The 19,711-nt window shown below is 40.9% G+C and overlaps 1 protein-coding gene across 2 annotated transcripts in view; it reads left to right on the top strand.

The window, feature by feature from the left end:
- The window catches only part of peli1b (pellino E3 ubiquitin protein ligase 1b), a 53,811-nt gene that overhangs the window by 26,925 nt on the left and 7,175 nt on the right, over positions 1–19,711 (top strand). For both annotated transcript variants that reach the window (XM_085477122.1, XM_085477121.1), the window contains exons 2-6: positions 3,842–4,156; positions 11,485–11,614; positions 12,582–12,683; positions 14,887–15,084; positions 15,505–15,693. In XM_085477122.1, coding sequence (XP_085333248.1) covers positions 4,074–4,156; positions 11,485–11,614; positions 12,582–12,683; positions 14,887–15,084; positions 15,505–15,693 — 702 coding nt within the window. In that variant the 5' untranslated portion in view covers positions 3,842–4,073. The remainder of the gene's footprint in view (positions 1–3,841; positions 4,157–11,484; positions 11,615–12,581; positions 12,684–14,886; positions 15,085–15,504; positions 15,694–19,711) is intronic.

Below are 19,711 nucleotides of genomic sequence, written 5' to 3'. Positions count from 1 at the left end.
TTTTCAAAAAGACAAGACATGAGTTAAACTCAAGCTCTTTTTATTGGCCACAAAGAAGTGATGTCTGTGGTTGCAAAAAGGGGCTCTCATCTTATAGGATTCTATGGCAAAGCAGTCCTGGGCCATGACATCACTCATTTCCAGTCATATTGAAGTTTCAGAAAGGAGGATTTCCCAGTTGCCTGTCACTCACAAGTTGTTAACCACCGCCATTTGCCAACATAGTCCCCCTCATGTCACATCTGGTTTCACAACGCCAAGATGGTGGCAAAAAAACAGATTTTGAGGTTTTGTGGGGAACATCATGGTAACTGCATCCATCTTTTGCTGCCTACTGTCATTCCCCATAGACACTCATTTTAAAATACCCAACTTTAGAGCTCTAGAAAGCTCACAGGTTGAGCTCATCCACTTGAATACTAGAGTTTATCTATCTGATGAATAGGTGTCATGACAAAGGTAGGTGTCAGGCATCTAAATATGGTCACCTCTGGCTCCAAAAAATAATAGAGAACGTGGTCCAAAACCAGTGAGTAATATCACTGTGGCTACATGGATCTTTTTGTAAAGCAGTTTATGACTGCATGAGCATTTAGCATGTAAAGCGTCTAGCTCCTAAAAATCTTAGTTGTGATGCCCTCATCTGAGTACTTAAAAAACCAACTCCTCCCTCATGTTATTTTTTCTCATGTTATGACGAGAGATCAGATTACTGTCAGCAAGACCAAGAAGTAGGTTTCTGGGTCATTAAAAGCTGCCCAAAGCTGAACCTGGGAAAGCCTTTCTTCACCAGTGAACTAAATTATGTAAATGTGTTCTCACCTCTAGAAACTGCCACTCAAGTGTAAACCACAATGCAGTGTTTCCCCATGCTCTCTGCTGTAATATTTACTCGTCTCCAGGTAACGTTTTGAGCTACTGCGAGCTTAATTTGCACATGACATGTCGAAGCAGTAGAAAAAATGAGAGTTGGGTGCACCACTGATACCCACAGCTTGTCACAACTGATCGGCCTGAAAGCGGCGCTTGTGGTGGTATAAACACTCTGACTTCCTGTTTCTGTGTGGGAACTGTTTATGTGTATGCATCTACCATTTAGCGCAAAGAGGCATCTTCCTCCTAGTAACCCACTGAGCATATGAGCTGTAGGCGTAATCAGCAGACTTCTAAAAGTGAGGGCAACAAATCATATCAGACTTTGTTTTGCACAGCATGGTACTGTGCGTTCTATTTCATGTGTGCACTGTTCTTAACAGCAGAACATCTTTTTTTTAATATATATTTTGGGAAGTAGCTTTTTCATTTCTGGAATAGTTTGATGAGAGATGCCTTTCCATAAAAAGCTTTCCTCTGAACTTCCAGATTCTGTTCCAGAGGTAAGAAAACCTCATTCACAATACATTTGACACTTGTTACTGTGATAATTCGTTCTGTTAGGATGACAAGCGAGTTAAACACATCTGTGATAACAGCAGGGCAGAGAGAAATGTACAGTGTAAAAGTGCTTTAATGGCCAGCTTGCCTATAGAAGGCTACTGATGCTGGTGGTATGGGGACTTGGCGTAATTGGAGAGCGTGGCACGAGCAGAGGTTTTACGACCGTGTGGCGTGAGTGTGCAGTTTTGTTGCCTTTGAGATGATTGCTTAAGAGATTGAAACCAGGTCTGCAAACATTCATAGTCAGCTTCTGTCTTCAAAGCCACTTTGGTGTGGCAAAGTGGCTCTGCTGTCAGTTTGTGATTGCATGGCTCAAGGTGGCAATCTTACATGTGAGAATATGGTGATTGACTGTGACAACTCTGCGAAAATCACAAAGATTGCATTGCTACTTGCATTTAGATTCCAGTTGAAACCTCGTACATCTGAAACAGAAATTAAGAAATTTCTGCTCAAATAGTTAGGTAATTTCTGCAGGACAGCAGTTTAACTGCAGCATGGCTTAGGCGCTCACCTATGCCATGCTGCATAGGACACCTGTTATTAGTGGTTTTGGTGCTACAAATTCAGACTTTATTTAACAAACTAAGAATCACTAAGTAAGTAATTCTAACCACAAGTTGAGAGCTTGCAGTCAGGTCAGACACATCTGTAATAACAAAAACCTTCGATAGCAATTTAGTGGCCAGTTGATCTCAGATTAAAGAAAACCAACTCCTGGAACAAGCTTTATTTTCTGGACAGAGGCGAGTGGTACTGATGCCTCTGGTGTTTTAGTCTTTTGCAAAGATGAATCTCTTCTAACTTTGGTCCTAAAACAAGTCTAGTCTATTAAAGGAAGTTTTTGTGAGTTGTTTAATTATCAACTACAAGCCACGTCCTTGGATTCGGGCTCGATTTGATTTTAAATGGTGTACTCTGATGCTCCACAAGTGCTCATATAACTGTTGCCTTTAGTTCAAACTAAATAGGGCATTGTGCCTTAAATATTTATTTGGAAGGCCTCTGCGTGAACCTAACGCTCAGTCTTTTGGGACTGTATTAGCCTCACTAAGAGTACTGAGAAACAACAAACCTACCCCCACTCTTCATCAAAACACTTTACTTCCTATACTTTATTCATGCGCTCTCTAAGCAAATAGGCACTCAGGGAATATTCTGCTTCATATGTGGAGGGTTGCCTGTATTTGAAGTGATGATATTCTTATTTGGAAAGATTTGCATGCTGTTTTTCTTCTTTTTTTTTTTTTACCTTGTAATTGGAAGAGAGGGGGACTTACACAAGAAAGGTCGTGAGTTAAATTTAAAGTAACAGGAAGTCCATCCTCTCCATTTTTCTCATGCCTTCTTTTCTCACACACACTCTCTTTCTCTTCTCCTTTCTTTGATTTCCTGTGTATTTAGAAAGTTGTGTATAAATGCTGACTTCAGAAAATGACTCAAAGCGCTTAACGCAGACACCCAGATCAGTCAGCAGAAAGATTTCCCATCCAGACATGTGAAGGTGTAGACATTTGCCTTTATTTATTTAATCTGCGGAAGTTTAAGGTTGTCTAGTGTGACCATATTCAGACCACACGGACTGATTATGGTCACAATATGGCCGTGATATTCGAAAGAATATCAAAAGAGCATCTTAATTGACTTCAGAGATTCCGCAGTTTAAAAAGAAGAAGAAAATATAACCATATGACACCTGTTCTGAGGTCATTACTTTGGCTTTGCGTTAAATTTAGAATTGATTTTAAAATTTTAGTGGATGTTAGTAAGACCCTGCAACATCTGGGACCTTAATATCGCTCAGACATGCTTGTAAACTGTGAACCAGCTCGACCCCTCGTGTAATCTGGAACAGGCCGCCTGGATATTCTTCTGGTCGACACCAACACTGGTGAAGATTCAGGAAAAACTTACCAAATCATTTCCATCTATCTCCATCTGTCATCGGTTCTGGTCTCATTTATAATTATCAGTTTATTTCATTTCTGCTTCTTCTGTTGTTTTAATTACCATCTTTTATGGGGTTAATTTATAAGTCTTATTTACAAAGTTTTGTGGCTGCAGCCGGCTATAATTTTGATCCCCGTACACAAAGATTTGTTCTTAATGTCATTTCATTAATCTTCATTTAAAGTGGCATTAAATGACTTACACATGTGGAGCCCCTATAAAGGACAGCCTCATGATTGAGGGCTTGTTAAAATCTTAAACTCGTAGTTTATTCTATAAGTGAAGATGAAAGGATGCCCAACTTTGTAAAGTCTTTAAGGTCATTTTACTTCTCAGCCTGAGGTGAAAATAGTAAAGTAAACTGCAGAAAAAGAAAAGTGTGTATCTAAATGATCTGATACCAGGACTGTCTGTGAGTAAACACACTAATCTTTGTGTCTTTGTCACTTTTCAGTGTAGAACAAGTGGAGCTACAAGAGACGGACCCATGAAGCATGACAGGGTGGAGCTGAGGCTCAGCTGACCCTTTCCCTTCCTTCTTCTCCTTATTCTCCCCAGTGCTCCATTCGATCAGCACCAACCCCCTCCCTTCCCCTCGTTGCCCCTTCCTTCCTCCCGTGACCCCGTTGCATCTCACCCATCGTTCCTTGCCTCAAATTCCTCCAGACCTCAATCAACCGTGCCCAATGTACTCCCCGGAGCAGGAAAACATCTCCACCACCGCCTCCACCAAAGTGCCAGTGAAGTATGGAGAGCTCATTGTGCTAGGGTAAGCAGATGACAGATACTCAGCCTCACATCCAGAACACACATTTTTTAATTTGTATTATTTTTATGCAGTTATTTTTGTCTGTTAATCTTCTTACTATATTAGTAAGTGTTTGAGTCTGGGCCGCCAATTCCTCCCACAGGATCAGGAGTTGAGTAACCAAACTTGACACACAGGTACATCTTAGGCCCAGAAAGGTTCTTATCTATATCAGATATGATGACATTGTCACATTGCCTAGCAACCACCTAACAGCAGCCTAACAACCCTTTTTTTTTTTTTTTTTTAGCATTTATGCAGCTATACCTTGTAAAAGCATTGTATCGTTTCTATTTCACTACAGCAACATATTAACTTATACCCACAAAAGTTCATGATTTATTAGGACACCATCAGTTTGCCTGGAAACCACATAGTAATGGGCTCAAATGACCTAATTTTTGCAATTATGCACCTGCAGCACATTATGAGAGCATGCTGTAGCTTTAATTCCATGACAGCAACATCTCAGTTATATCCACAAAAGCTGAAGTACACATGATGTATCATAACACCATCATGCTGCCTAGCAAGCACAAAGCGGTGGGTTAAAATGACCCATATTTTTTACATTTATGCGTTTACAACACCTCATAAAAGCTTTATATCATTTTATTTCATAGCCAATAGCACATACAGGCCAAATAATACTGCAGCATGGTGAAAAAACAGAAATGTTTTCATGGTGCTAGAATAATAATTGTAATAAAAAAGTAAGCTCAAATTCAAATCTGCCTAATTATTCGTTAAATTCCCTGGCACCTCAATACTCAAAATATCATGTTTATTTTTTAAGTCTTCCTCAATTTCAAAGGAAAATTTTTGTGCACTTTTTTCTCATGTCTGTCACTTTTTTAGAGGTTGTCAAATTCATGAAAATTATTTATACCGGTAATATTTCTATTTAATTTGTTGATGTGTTTAATTAAAGAATCTGATTCATGGTTGGTTAATAATTAAATGTGTTGGTTGCTGCCTGTAAGTTCTAGGACTGTTAATCTGGCTTCATAAACCAAGACTCACCCTCAAAACACAGACAGATAATACCTTAATATCCTTCATGGTCATGCATGATGAATATAGTCACTGTTATGGATTTGGGGAATCCATGAAGCTCTGTTTTTTGACTGTGTTTTGCTACACAGTTATTATCTGGCATTCTAGATGCTGGACTGACAGTGGTTGGTTACAGAAATGTAATGTATCATTCAACACTGATTCAGACTTTTCTATAAATGTTGGCGCTCTAAGTTGATCCCTTTCTGAGCTAATAAGTTGGCTAATGCAGCCTCATTACCCTCATGTCACCTAAACCATCTTATAGATATAAAACCAGCAAAAAAAACCCCCAAAAACTAAAGAACTTTTAAAAAGCACCAAAGAACCGGCAACATGTTGTAGCTTAATAATGTTTATACCGTTCAGCTGATTTCTGCTGAAGAGAATTATAGAAACATAATAGGGGTTGCAAGAGAAATACAGTGAAATTTTAAAGGTACTTTGATTGGTCAGTTTATCTGTGGATATTTTCTGACACGCTTAGAATGATTCTTTTGAAAAGATGCCAAAAAGAAACAAAAGGAATGTGTTTCCACAAAGCAGCATAAACAGTGGGGATATTTTTATCCACACAGGGTCATGCACTGAGAACACACAGATCTGGTGCTTTGGACTTATTGAACATGACAGTACCCACATTGCTTGATGCGTTACTAGATCAGTGGATGCTGAGATTTGTTTTGAGTCAAGTCCACATAGTCAGCTGTAGGAAAAACCCTTCACTCCACCCTGCATCTTCAGCATAGAAGACGCATAACTCTAACTGTACACACACTTTCTCCAGTAACAACCGACAGTGGAGGACTTCCTCTATCTGTATGTATCTCCTGTTTATTCCCCAAAGGGGCATTCCACTCTGGTCCCTGTCCCAGCCCACTCCACAGAGGAATGCAGATGTCGGAAAGACTCCTTACATGCACGTTCATAGACGCACAAACATGCACATGCACGCACACACATTTATGAGCATAGAGCGCACATTTTTCATGTCTTATACACACACACACATAGTTGGATCCACAGCTGACTCACAGTTTGTTGTTCTGGGTTGTGCTAGAGCAGCATTGTCAGGGAGATGACCGTGGAAATTTTCCCTAGTGGAAAACCGCAGTGAGCAGTAAACTCAGTTCAATGGCTTTACAAGGGAGAACCCCAGTTTTCCGTTTTGCTGTGCTTTTTCTGCTCCTAGTTTTTTGATTCTAGGTCAGGCCTCCCTTTTTTAAAGGTCAACACAGGCACTCACTGCTCCATGACATGAGCAAATACATACTGTGCAGCAACTGAGGCTGCTCTTTAAACCTTTGCAGGGTTCATTGAAACTGCATGTGTTTCGTGAGTGGTCACTGTGGGAGTTGAGCATCTAACCCTCACATTAGCACCACAGCAGGCGTTTTGACCTATCACAGTCAAGTAAAGACATCACCGGCACTCAAGCCACGCTGCGAGTTTTCTTGTCTTTCTTGTCTTTCAATCCTTTGTCGATTGAAAGTTACCATCCAAAAGTAAAGGGTGTTTTCGCTCAGCCTCTGGTATCTTAACGCAAAAATATTCAGTGCAATCACTGGGCAACTTTTCTCCAAGGAGGTTGATATCCTATTTTTATTCTAGTGTGACTGAGCTATAAAGTAGCATTGCTCTAGTCTCATGTGTCAAAACTCAAAGACACATGAGACCTTTGTCAATTAAAACTGGCAAAGGCCCAAATCGTAGCCAGCTGCAGACTTAGTTTGATTTGTTGGTTTTTGTGTATTTAGTTACCCGCACTGACTAAATGGTGTAACTTTGAGGCCTTTATGTGGACTAAATCATTGCTAAATGATATCCACGATATTTTTAGTTTTTTATTTATCAAACTGTGTTCATGCACAACATATTTCCAGCTATTCATGGGATCCCAACTGGCCCATAGCAAAACTGTGTTCAGCTGCTCTAGTTACAGCCAAATTGTACTGTGACACCAACAACAAATGTCTTGCAATAAATTATCGGAAAGCAGCTGTTGAAGAAATCCTCAGAAAATGTAAAAATGTGACTGTATTGAGCTGATCATTTGATTTACCTTGAATCACTGCCAGCATCCTCCTGGGGCATGATGGGTGAACAGCTCAAGAAACCAGGGCTCTCTGTTTCACCTCTTCCCTATCATAAAACCTCGTGCCAAATCAGGATGATTGTACTTTTGCTAGCTGGGGGGTTGGGAGACAAAAGGCAATGCAATAAATTACTTGGAAGGCAGCTGGAAGGTTTTCATGGTTCTATGAAGTAAACAGCTTAGCTGTTGTAAACTCCACCCATCTGAATGTCTGTTTGTCCTTCTGTTTGTGTCGCCTGTGTAACTGACAACAGATCCACAAATAGCAACAGAGAAACCCATCAACGATCTAAACGCCTAACTGAGTCCAATATGTTTCATGCCCAGTAATGCTAGTAGCCTAATGCGGAGGAATGCTGTGGTCTCTCTGGGGATGGTCTGTTTACAGGTGCCCTGGACATGCATGTGGGGCTTTTAAACAGCTGTAATGCTGCAGATGAGATCCCTCCCCCAGTGCACCTCTGTCTGTCTGCATGCATCATTTCTGTGAGCTTAACTGTGTGTCCACAAATATTATTAGTTTATCCGTGTGGCTTAAATCCTCATGAATCATAAATGTGATTCCCTATACTCCACAGCTATGCAAACACATAGATACAGGTCTCACGGAGAGAACTATTACAATCATGTATATTTTGTCTTTTATTGCCTACTTTTTAAAGCACAACATCTTTTTAAGTAATTACCAACTCTAAGTCAGTACTATTGCAGTGTTAAAGGTGACTGGATTGGTAGATTTAACAATAAGCCAGATAATTCGTCAGGTTTTCCCAAATGCCGCATTTGGAGACTCAATAATAGAGGTGAGGCCTTGGAGACTACATTTACCCATGTCAGCATCCACCTGTCAGTCAATGGGACCATACACCCAAACTTTATGCCGTATAAACTTGTATGTTTTTAACATGTCTTTGGGGATTGGCTCGCTATCAGAGCTGGCCTTTAAATGTCCACTAGAGGAACTGCGGTTTTTGGCCTTGCTCACTTTATTTTTCAGCCCTGATAGTTGCTGCTTGGTTTTACACATATAAACAGAGACACAGAGAGTGACTCATGCATGAGAAGTAATTGCTCACACTACCTGCCTTTATGCTTTTATAGGTTTACTGTATGAGTGTTACCTTGTTGCTGCAAACTGGGATTTAGTTTATTAGTGTTTGGAGTGAATACACAGACACACACAGACACACACAAACATACTAGATGGTGCTAGCTGTCGGAAATAAGGAATACAGTATGAATCTGCACATTCAGACTAACTTTTTCCTGACTCTGGTTCTTCCTGTCTTCCAACCTGCATGCACAATCATGAACTTGTCGCCGATCTTTGACCTTTCTGCTTTTGTTTTGAGAATATTCGTGTCATGCATGCAGTACTGCTACCCATGGGAACCTGATTTTGAACTGCCAGGAACACTTTGGGCTCTTTCCAGCAGACCGCCCTGCCCTTGCTCTGGATACGGGCTAAACTTCACCATGGTTACAGTCTTGCCATGGTTACTCTTCCCAAACGTTGCCGTGGCTCTGTTCTCTCACCATGGTTACTCATAAACCCTTCAAGCGTTGTTTGATCCCAGATCTTCTAACTCAGAGAAACATTTAGCTGGAGGCTGGGCGTCCTCACAAACCCGCCTGTGTCGTCTGTCATACCTGGACTTCATAGAGGGGGTGGGTTTGTTTCAAGAGTCTGATTGGCCGGAGACACGTTCCAACTGTGCTTATACTGCATGAATAGTTTTCCTGTATGAAGAAGATTACCTCTTTGAAAGACTACACATTGAACCTTGAGTTACGTGTGACTGTTTCTTATGTGTTCTGAGACGTAAAGTGCAGTTAGGGTATAAGTCAGAAGAGTTCATACCGTAACGTCTGTGGCTTCTGGATGTCATAACAATGTTAAAGTAGCGAGCAGTGTTTATGCATGCAGTAATGTTTATAAAGCCGTGGCACCGCTCATAGGAATATCACTTCACACTGGTGACGGCTTATCTGAAACATGTGTGTGCAATAACGAGTAAAACATCTGTGTACTGAGAGAAACACGGATCCGATGTGTTTGGAAATTTCTCTCTTTTTGTTCAGTAATAAGTTTGTTACAATTTTCCATAAATGAGCAAACAGAACCAAAACCAAAATGTAGTGTGTTTATATAAATACATGTAAATATTACTTAGACTATTTATTATGTGTTGTCTGCTTAAATAATTAGTGGCAGACTTCAAATTATATGTGATTGCATTTCCTTATTGTACAAATAAATGAAGTCAGAGAAGCCCAACGTGCAACAGACCACTCCTCTTGTACAATTTTAGACAAAAATCTTGCAGCAGTTCAAAAAGTGCAACATACTGTTCCGATGGACTTTCTGAAAGATCCAAACTGTCCACATTTTTCCAAAAAACTCAAAAGACCTTTTTAAATACAATTAGTTTACTTTATTAGGTAGACCTCGCTGGTACTGAGTTGGATCCTTTTTTTTTCATCAGATTTTGGATTTTTGTCCAAATTGACACATGACAGCATCACAGATTTCTTTTATTCATGATGCGAGTTTCCCGTTTCACAACATCCCAAAGGTGCTCTGCTGGACTGAGATCTGGTGACTTTGGAGGTCGTTTGAGCTTATTAAACTACTTGTCATGTTCAGGAAGCTAATATGATATGATTTGAGCTTTGGGGCACGTTATGCTGCTGGAAGGCCATTCAAAGATGGTCTCACAGTGGTAATAAAGGGATGGACATGGTCAGGAACAATACAACAGAAGTCGAGACTCAACAGCCTAGGTAGCGTTTGTCCAATTTTCTGTTGTCCAAGAGAGTCTGTGTGAATTGTAGCTCAGTTTCTTGTTTTTAGATGACAAGAGTGGCACCCGGTGTGATCTTCTGCCTGTGTGTGTGTGTTATGACTGACGTAATGTTAGTCTGCAAAACTGGGTTATAACACGTGGTCATTTGAGTGGCTGTTGACTTCTTGTTTCCAGCTTCTCTGACCTCTGGTATCATTAAAGCATTTTCTTCCAGAAAACTGTGGCTCACTGGATATTTTCTCTGCAAACCCTAGAGATAGTTGTGTGGGAAAATCCCAGTAGATTAGCAATTAGTGGGACCATGCCACCTTAAAAGTCAAATCTTAAATCACCTTCCCCGTTCTGATTCCCCGTTTGAACTTCAGCATGTCACAGCGCAGAGCTCCTGCCGTATATATCAAATATAAATGATTAAATATTTGCCTTGAACAGGTGTACCTAATAAAATGTCAGTGAATTACATATTACTTTTAACATGTATCCAGTGTGTAACATTCAACCTGTATTGTTTTGTCTGTTTTTGTTAAAAATAAAAACAATGCTATCAGCTTTTTGTCCTTTTTGCTTTTTTTTTTTTTTTTTTTTTGCTGGATACATAACTTCGGCTCTACTGGAATTTATTTTGAAATAATGTAACTACTTCCTGAAATCCTCTGTGGCCGCTTTTACCTGGAAACTCAAACTGCCTTTCAACCTGTTTTGCTTTAATGACTTCCTTTTGTTGATTGTGTTGTTGTGAGGGCGAGTGAGCGCCTTCCTTCTGCTGTACTGAATAGAAAGTGGAAGGTTTTATGAGAGGGATGAACCAGATATCATTTTTTCTTTCTGTCTTGGTAATCAGTGGCACTTTGTTGACCTGCTGAAATGTGGACAGAAGTGATGAATGTTTTCTTATTTCAGGATGTTAACAAAGTCACACACACACGCTCAGAGAGACACAACAGCGCAGTCACAGTGCTGCTGAGAGCCACAGAGACTTTTCTGTTGGAGGGAACGCCTCTGTTTATTCTCCTTTCCTCAGCCATGTATCAGTCTAAATGAGTCTCTCTGTGTGTTTATTTTCTCAGCCTTTCGAGGGTTATGTTTGGAGGGCTTTATTGTTTTGGGGCACATGATGTACTTTTGTAGAAAGGCATGTATAAAAAGTATAGGTTGCTGTTTGTGTGCGTGTAGTCTTAGGCACTTGGAGGGAGTGCACTAAAAGGCCTCAAGCATTTTCCACAATGACTGTTTTTTCCAGCGTATTATGCAGCTGCCCAGACAATAATGCCCTATTGTTTTATGCATGCATAAGTGTGTTTATGTTTGTGTGTGTGTGTGTGTACATGCAGATACAATGGCTCTCTGCCCAACGGGGATCGGGGGCGACGTAAAAGCCGCTTTGCACTTTGCAAGAGGCCGAAGGCAAACGGGGTGAAGCCCAGCACAGTTCACGTCGCCTGCTCTCCACAAGCAGCCAAGGTGAGACGCACAATAACACGACCTTTTAGACTTACAAGTGATCACAAAGCTGCAGCCGTCAGTTAGATTCATTAAACACATGGCCTAAACATTTAATGATGGAAAATTGCATTCTTTAATTCATCTCTGCGTAGGTGTAGGATGTTGTTTTTATGAAAACGTCAAATACAAACACACTGGTTCAGTGGTTTTGGCCTGCAGTGCTCCAACAAAGGCTTTTGTGAAACTGCTTTTTTGTTCTGTGATATTAAAGTACTGCACACAATGAATCTCACAAACACACACACAATTGTCAGGAGAGAAAAGGAAAAAAAGCTCAGCAGAGCTTCCCTGAGTTTGCAGAACAAGGAAAAAAATCAGGTACAAGGTTTTGTCAAGGTTTTAAAATATATTTGGACAATGGTTTTTACATGGGATTTAACTGGAACATGGTCAAGGTTTATAAGAGAAACAAATGCGAGCTGTCCAGTGGAAGGTAACTGAGCATTTTCTTGCAAAATCCAGGGTAGAACACGTTCATGTGTTTCCATCATCAGCCCAAAGACTGCCCAGAAATCCACTAAAATCTGTTAAATGATCAGGGAATTGTAGTTGTGTATGTGTGCGAGAGAGTGCTTTTTTTTGGTTTGACATCAGCACATAATGGCTTCTCTGAGAACGCACACTTTTATACCCTGACTCACACACGCACTCGCGCACAGGCCAGGCTTTAGCTGCAGTCTGGAAGAGCGATTGTCTGTTTCAGTCCTGTGTGTGGTCCTAACTGACCAAAAAGAACATGGATCCAGTTAATGATTACACATCTCCACCCTTCCCGTGTGCATCTGTTATTTTCTGCAAGGATCATTGAGGAGATGTCAGAGGTGTTTTTGATAGAAAACATGCTCAGTTCAGTCTTCTGCATTTAAAGTGAAGGGTATGATTCTGCTTTCGGTGCTGATCTGATCTCTTCCTTCTGTCTTTCCAGGCCATAAGCAACAAAGACCAGCACAGCATCTCTTACACTCTGTCTCGAGCCCAGACGGTGGTGGTGGAGTACACCCACGACAGCAATACAGACATGTTCCAGGTAACAAGCCCCAGCTTTTATCACCGTGCCTGGAGTTTTACAACCAATTCACAGTCCTTACTTTTTCCACTTCACTGCTCCACTCACACACATATTAAATAGAGGCTGGTAACAGAGCAACTGCGTGTTTAGTGCAGGGATTTTCGATCTTTAAAGCAGAGCCCTTGAAGGGACGCCGGAATGAGAGACATGAGGCACAATGTGTGAGGTGAAGTGCATGATGTCTTTCTGAAAATAATTGGAAGTTAGTTGTTGTGGTTTGGCCCGCTTATCAACACAGTCAGCAGTTGGATCTGCAGCAGTGGAAGTGACACATAGACACTTGAGATACTTTGAAACCTCAGTCCTGATTACAGCAAACTGCTTCCAAATTTGTACCTCTCGTAATAACGGACCCTTTATTCCAATGTGCACCATGAATAAAGGGCCACAAATGGACTTGGAAAAGCTAAGAAAAAAGCCTCTTTGAAAAACAATATCAAAGTACTTCAGTTATAGTTGTCTGTGTACTAAAACAGGTTCAGCATCTTCATAATGTGCCATATCTCAAAGTATAAACCAGAGATTCTTTTTGAGCTTTATCCATATCAAGTCACCAATAAACAAGGATCAAAGCTGAATTTTAGTTAATAAAAAATAACACAAAAGCATCACCAGAGTTTTGTTTTCTATACAAAAATCTTTTGTATAGTCCACATCCCCCTGGATGAGCCACAGTTTGAGAACCACCACTGGTGTATACAAATGTAAATGTAGAAATGTTTTTAATTTAAAAAAAAAAAAAAAAAAGCCCTTAATGTAACACCTCTCCATGAATCGCCACCTTATCGTGGTGGAGGGGTTTGCGTGCCCGTGTGATCCCAGGAGCTATGTTGTCGGGGGCAACTTGCCCCTGGTAGGGTCTCCCAAGGCAAATTGGTCCTGGGTGAGGGGCCAGACTAAGTGCGATTCAAAAAAAGAAAAGCAAAAACAACCGCAACAAAAACAAAAACAAACAAAAAAACCTTAGAAGTACTGCCCAGATTAGGAAACTACCCAGGAGCCTCGGTGAATGGGCTTATTGTCAGCTCAAGCGATGTTCGACTCCACCATCCTGTCAGTTTACCACCTGCAAAAGGATCCATGGGGGTCCGGTGCTTTGTGTATTCACGGAGGTGTTGGCGGGATAATCCCTGGCGCCCTAAACTGCGCATAAGAAAAGGCAGAACTGTTCATTTATTGGCCGATCTATGAAAAAAAGAATAAGATCCCAAATGCAAGCTTGGTCATTTGAAAGGAGGAGGTTTAAGTGACGTCCTACTAGAAGGAGGCAAGTCCAGGACCTGCTGCAGATAACACATTTCTCAGTTGGCTTGGCTTCAGTGTCCTCACCAGAAGAGGGGTAAAGGGAAGACTGAGCATCTCTGCTTAGACTGGAGTCCCTGTGTCCCAGACATGAATAAGCAGCAGAAAACGGATGCATGCTTGGATATAAAATGATCTTTACATCAAATGGAGTTTTAATGAAATGGTAAATGTTAAAATTTCTATTATTATTATTATTTTTTGCCTGATGACCTTAACTGGTGAGTCGCCTTAAGCTTGGAAAAAGCAGTCTACTGCTCTGCTGGTGCTTTCAGCCATGTCACATAATGACTTCTTTCCATCTGGTGACATTAACTCTTGGAGCTGACTGTGTCCTGATCTCACTGTGTTGAGTAATAAAATGAACCAATCATGAATCATTCATCTTAGTCAGATTTGGACAAAAGATATTACTGCATCAGTAAAGCTTTTAACACAGAATTCCTCCAAAGTCATTGTGTTCTGTCTTGACTTGCACTAACACTGAGGCTTTCCTGTGTGGTGTCTATGGTACTCTGGTGACGCTATCAGGGAAGAAAAGTACTCATCTTTAGGGGTTTTATGGGTTTTATACAAGTTTGCAATGCATGTGAAGCAATTCGACTCTACTTAAAAGTCTCTAGCATGTCTTTGTTCTGCGTATTGTCTGCTATTAAAGATTATCCAACTGTCTTGGCTTATGTATTTCAAATTTCCTAATGGATTCCATCCTGGACACATTCTGCATCCATTTAGCAGTTTTTGTCTCCATTCTCTGTTATGTTTTTCATCTTACCAGCTTCCCCTGAGGTAATACATCATTATATTATCACATCGCTGAAAAGCATTGTGGGCTAATCTTTCCATCTCTCTTCTCCAGATCGGTCGATCCACAGAGAGTCCAATAGACTTTGTAGTGACGGATACAGTGGCAGGCAGCCAGAGTAATGCAGACACTCAGTCGGTCCAAAGCACCATCTCCCGCTTCGCCTGCCGCATTATGTGCCAGCGCACGCCGCCTTACACAGCGCGCATTTACGCCGCAGGCTTCGACTCTTCCAAGAGCATCTTCCTCGGGGTGAGCACTGTTTCATCTGGAGCTTCAGACACGTGTGGGCGAGTTTGTGAGAGCAAAAAGGCAGAAGGATGAGAGAAGGAAAGACTAAAGAACCACAGGACAAAGAGGAAAACAAGACATGAAAGACGTGTCGTAGAGCGTGTGCTCTCATATTATTCTAAAACCTTTAACCTGCTTTTACTTTTCCCATGTTCTTGTTTTTACTGTCCTTCTCAATTTGTCATTGTTTGACAGCAGAGGACAACAACTGATGGTGTCCTGTTAGTGCTCTTGGTGGCAACACTAAACTCACACATGCTCAGTAGAGAAAGCTCAGTCTGCTAAATATGTATCTGCACATTGTCTGCTAAATATGATTGGAGGTTGGACGAAGGGCTGCTGAACGCATATGAATATCAGCGTGTTTTTTGCTTCATTCAGGAGAAAGCTGCTAAGTGGAAGACATCTGATGGTCAGATGGACGGGTTGACCACCAATGGCGTGCTGGTGATGCACCCTCGCAACGGCTTTAGCCAGGACTCCAAACCAGGCGTCTGGAGGGAGATCTCGGTCTGCGGCAACGTCTTCACCCTGCGAGAAACGCGCTCAGCACAGCAGCGGGGAAAGATGGTAGGAACACATGAACTGTTTACTTTTTTCCATAGGTGTATCTACTTAAAATTTCATACAAGTTTGAATCTCACTGACCCTGAGGTCAGGTTTTTCTGAAAAAATATATACAATAGGTGTGTTTACTAGGAAGCTGAGGGGAAGCGCTGGTGGATGCCAATATTTTTGACACTGTGGATTGTCATTTTTCAGCTCCACAGGTTTCAGCTTGTTCTCCACTAACTCCTAGCAACCTGTGCCAATTAAGGAAGTTAGTGCCACGCTTTGTCACCAAAAATAGTCAATTCTGGCCAAAAGTTATGAGTTCCTGCATATTTCCACTTTTTTAAAGTTGTCAGGAAATAGTCACAGTAATTAGTAAAATATACAGGTTAAAAGAAGAAACTCTCAGAAGGGGGAGAAAATTAGCGAGTTCTAAAAGTTGCATAATTGTTGCACAAACATCATCACACGTTCAGTGATTATTAGCATCTAAATGTTAATGTTTATTTTGATTTGAGCATTTTAACCTGTTTTAATCACTGCTAAAAAACGCATGAAAACCTTGAAATGCACAGTTCTTGGTCTTTGCCTTTTTAGAGGTAATTTTTTCTTCTACAATCACAAATATTGTGATTTTCTTGCAGAACTGCTGTATCGCGATGCCACAGTTATCGTAGGATATGTATCATGAGTTACTGTGATTAACATGATGAATGCATTTTCAGTCTCTCTGCTCCGTGGCAATCAGTTAACCGCAAAACATATTTCCCTCGCACACATTCCATCACAGTATCTCATACTTCATCACAATCGCATAGCAGCGCTGTCACTCAGGCAGCAGGAGGTCAGTCAGAGCTTAACACCCACCAGGAGGTCACTGGGATGCTATCTCCATGGCAGCAGGCCCTCCTGTCAAAGCTGTTTGTAACAAGACCATGTAAGGGATCCTCCTGCTGACGTCACAGTCTCCCAGCCAGTCGCGGCGCTGTCTGCGTCTCATCAGTGTGGACAGTTGTCTGATTGGATTTACGAGGCTGTTGGGATGTTTCATTAGGTCTTTGTTTCTTCTCCTCCTCTCCACAAGATGTATATCATCAGCCACGCGCACACAGTCAGCAGCCGTAATATTAATCCATCCCTTTATCGAGTGTCCCACCTGCTCTCAAGTCTTTCCACAAATTAACAGCTCCCTTATCTCCACCTGCCCTTTCCCATCCACACACTTACTAGTGTTATCCACCTCTACAGCATCCACTCGTTATTTCACAGCTGGTTGATCATTTGTATTGCCAGCTGCGGGACAGCACATATTTTCATTACGCACGGTAACAAAGCGCGATGGTGTTTAAACCGTCTGCACATACGAGTGGTTACTGCTCAGGTGGAGTCCTTTCATTGTCAGCGTCGCTACAGTTGGGGTAACATCACTATACAAGATGAAAGGCTGTGGGACTTTACTACAAAGATAACTTGTACTTTCTTAAAACATGTTTCTTTAACATGTGACTACAACAAGAAGCCTTAACTCTAAAGAGGATGTTGGAGCCCTGGTTTGAAATATTACACCCATTGTTGTTTTGTTGTATGTGCTATTACACAGAGATACAGAAAAAAGTAAAACATGAATTAAATTTTAAAATTACCGTATTTTCTCTGTGATTTTTTCAAAGTTTGAGTTAGTAAACCCCACTTAGATGAAATATTTTTCTTTTATTTAAAGTCCTAAACAGGCCAAAACCTGTTTAGTGGAGTGCAAATCTTGATTGTTGAGACTAGAATTTAATGACTAAATAGCTGACTAAATATATGTGTGCTTTTATAAGTCATTTATTCTGTTTTGGCCTTTGATGAATAATGTGAAACCAAAAGAGAGAAATGAAATCTTGTGTCACGATGAAACTGAAATAAACCTGCTCAATGCATTTTTGTGCCTCCAGTCACATCTCTGCATGAAGCAATAAAAACACTCCGTCAACTGCCACTGTTACTCAGCAGTGACTCCATGCAGTCCCTATCTAAATAAATGAGGAAATAGACCTAACATGAATTTTAATTTTGGCCATCAGGGAATAAAATGTAGCGAAAAAATCTGATAATAAGTGCTTTAAAAGTTTTGTGACTCTGATTCAGGTTTAAAAAGTTTGTCTTTGTTGCCAGTTCTTCTTAGCCAAAAATAAGACATAAAGCACACTTCTCGATATCTTTACTACAATAAAGTGTAGATGGGAATCACTACAACAACATGATTGTCTTAAATGCTTCCTGGACTGGATCTTTTTGTGGCAGGAGCAGCACAACCTCCATATTTAAAGTTAAGGGATCAGATTTCTGTTCAGGGTTAAACTGCTTAGAAACCTTCCAGCAGATGTCATTTCAGTCCAGTTAGGTGTTGGTTTGTATTCACTCGATATCAAAACTAGAATTAAAAACTGAGTGTTGGACTCATCCAACAACCTTAAATCATTAAACAACAACATTATTTTTGACCGAAAAGGGTGAAAACTGAACATCTTACTGGCTTCTAATAGTGTTTTCCTCAACTCTCAAGTGCACTTCTCTTAATGAGAGAACTGCTCTGCCGTAGCGGACGCTGACACATGAAGGACATTGTGATTGAATAGTCTTGAATAAATTGGCTCAGCACGTTTGCCAAAAGCCCCTGAGTTGTTGGTTTAATGTTTAGCTCCACGGTGTGTAATCTTTAAATGACATGTGGGGATAAAGATTCATCAGAAGCATTTTTGGTAGCTTTTTTGCGTCGTTACTGGGAGGTGAAGATGAAACATGCACAAGTTTGTTTCAGTTATTGGGTGGATTGAGTCAGCCTTTACCAGCAGGGCAGCTGGTTTGCCCTTCTGTTTGACATAATTAGGAATATCTTACAGTGCAGTCTACACACACGCACACACACATATAACAGTGGGTTGTAGTGGGGGGTAGTGCTGCTGTGGGGGTTTTCGTGAGGGATGACAAATGATCGGAGTGCAGTGTCTGAGCTCCTGCTGCTTTAATACAAGCTTTTGTCCTGATAATTTAACGGTTTCAGTGTAATTTAATTAAACTCTGAGAGGAGGTGAGAGCATCTCGATGTTTACATGGACCGAGGGCCCTTATGTCATTAAGCTTGAGCATGATTATACACTGAGGAGACAAATACTTCTTTAAACTGTCTTTTTAAGTGGGTTAGAAGAAGCTACCTTATAAATACAGGGTTTTGCTTAACCTTCTGAACTCTTACCTGTTCCAGCTGAAAATCTGAAGTACGTAACATAAAGCCTGAGGGTGAGGATCGGCTCACAGACGATGTTAATCCAGGCCGGTACTTTTTAAAAGGAAGGGAAAACGAAACAATGCCTCAAAATGAATAAAAGGCAGCGCTATGCGATTCAGTCTCAGAATGAATGACTATAACAAGGTTGTACTGCTTTTAACTCTATTCCATCAGACGTCACTCTACTGTGTTCAAATTGGGCAGTTTGAAGGCTATATTATGGTCGCCGCATGACCATAATATTGACCATTCAGGACAGTGAGCTGATGGTCAGTTTCACCATTCCGTGCTAGTATTGAGGTTTCACAGTCACATGACTACTAACCACGTTGACGGTAACTTGTCCGTCATTTATGAGGGGAAAATGTATGTTCCCCAACCAGTTGGCCTCCTTAAAGTTTCTTTGGTTGCTTGCAGATTTCCGCAGTCGCCCATAGTTTCTACGGAAAACTCTGACTTGTCTAAGAAAACTCTCCAGCTGCTCTCCAAGCAGGAATGAAATTGTGTAACATGCAGTTCGCCTTCAAGGTAAAAGACGAGCATTTCAGCTTTTACTCTGAAGGTGAATGCAGCACACCAGGTTAAAAAAACAACAACCTGGCATAACACTGAACTGAGTGTGAGTTTGAACAAATGACCAAATGCCTCAAGGCTCGATCCAGTGGCTGGGGTTTTATTGTGACCTCTCCTTACTTTCCTGTCTAAAAAATCTCCAATAAAGCTAAAAATGCCATAAAAATAATGTTTAAAAACAACAACACCCAT

This window comes from Copadichromis virginalis, linkage group LG13 (assembly GCF_057382275.1).
Source record: "Copadichromis virginalis isolate Kocher_CV1m ecotype Utaka linkage group LG13, C_Virginalis_male_GT1.1, whole genome shotgun sequence".
NCBI classification, from domain to species: Eukaryota; Metazoa; Chordata; class Actinopteri; order Cichliformes; family Cichlidae; genus Copadichromis; species Copadichromis virginalis.
Note: the sequence above shows the minus strand (reverse complement) of the source record. Positions and strands in the feature narration are given on the sequence as shown.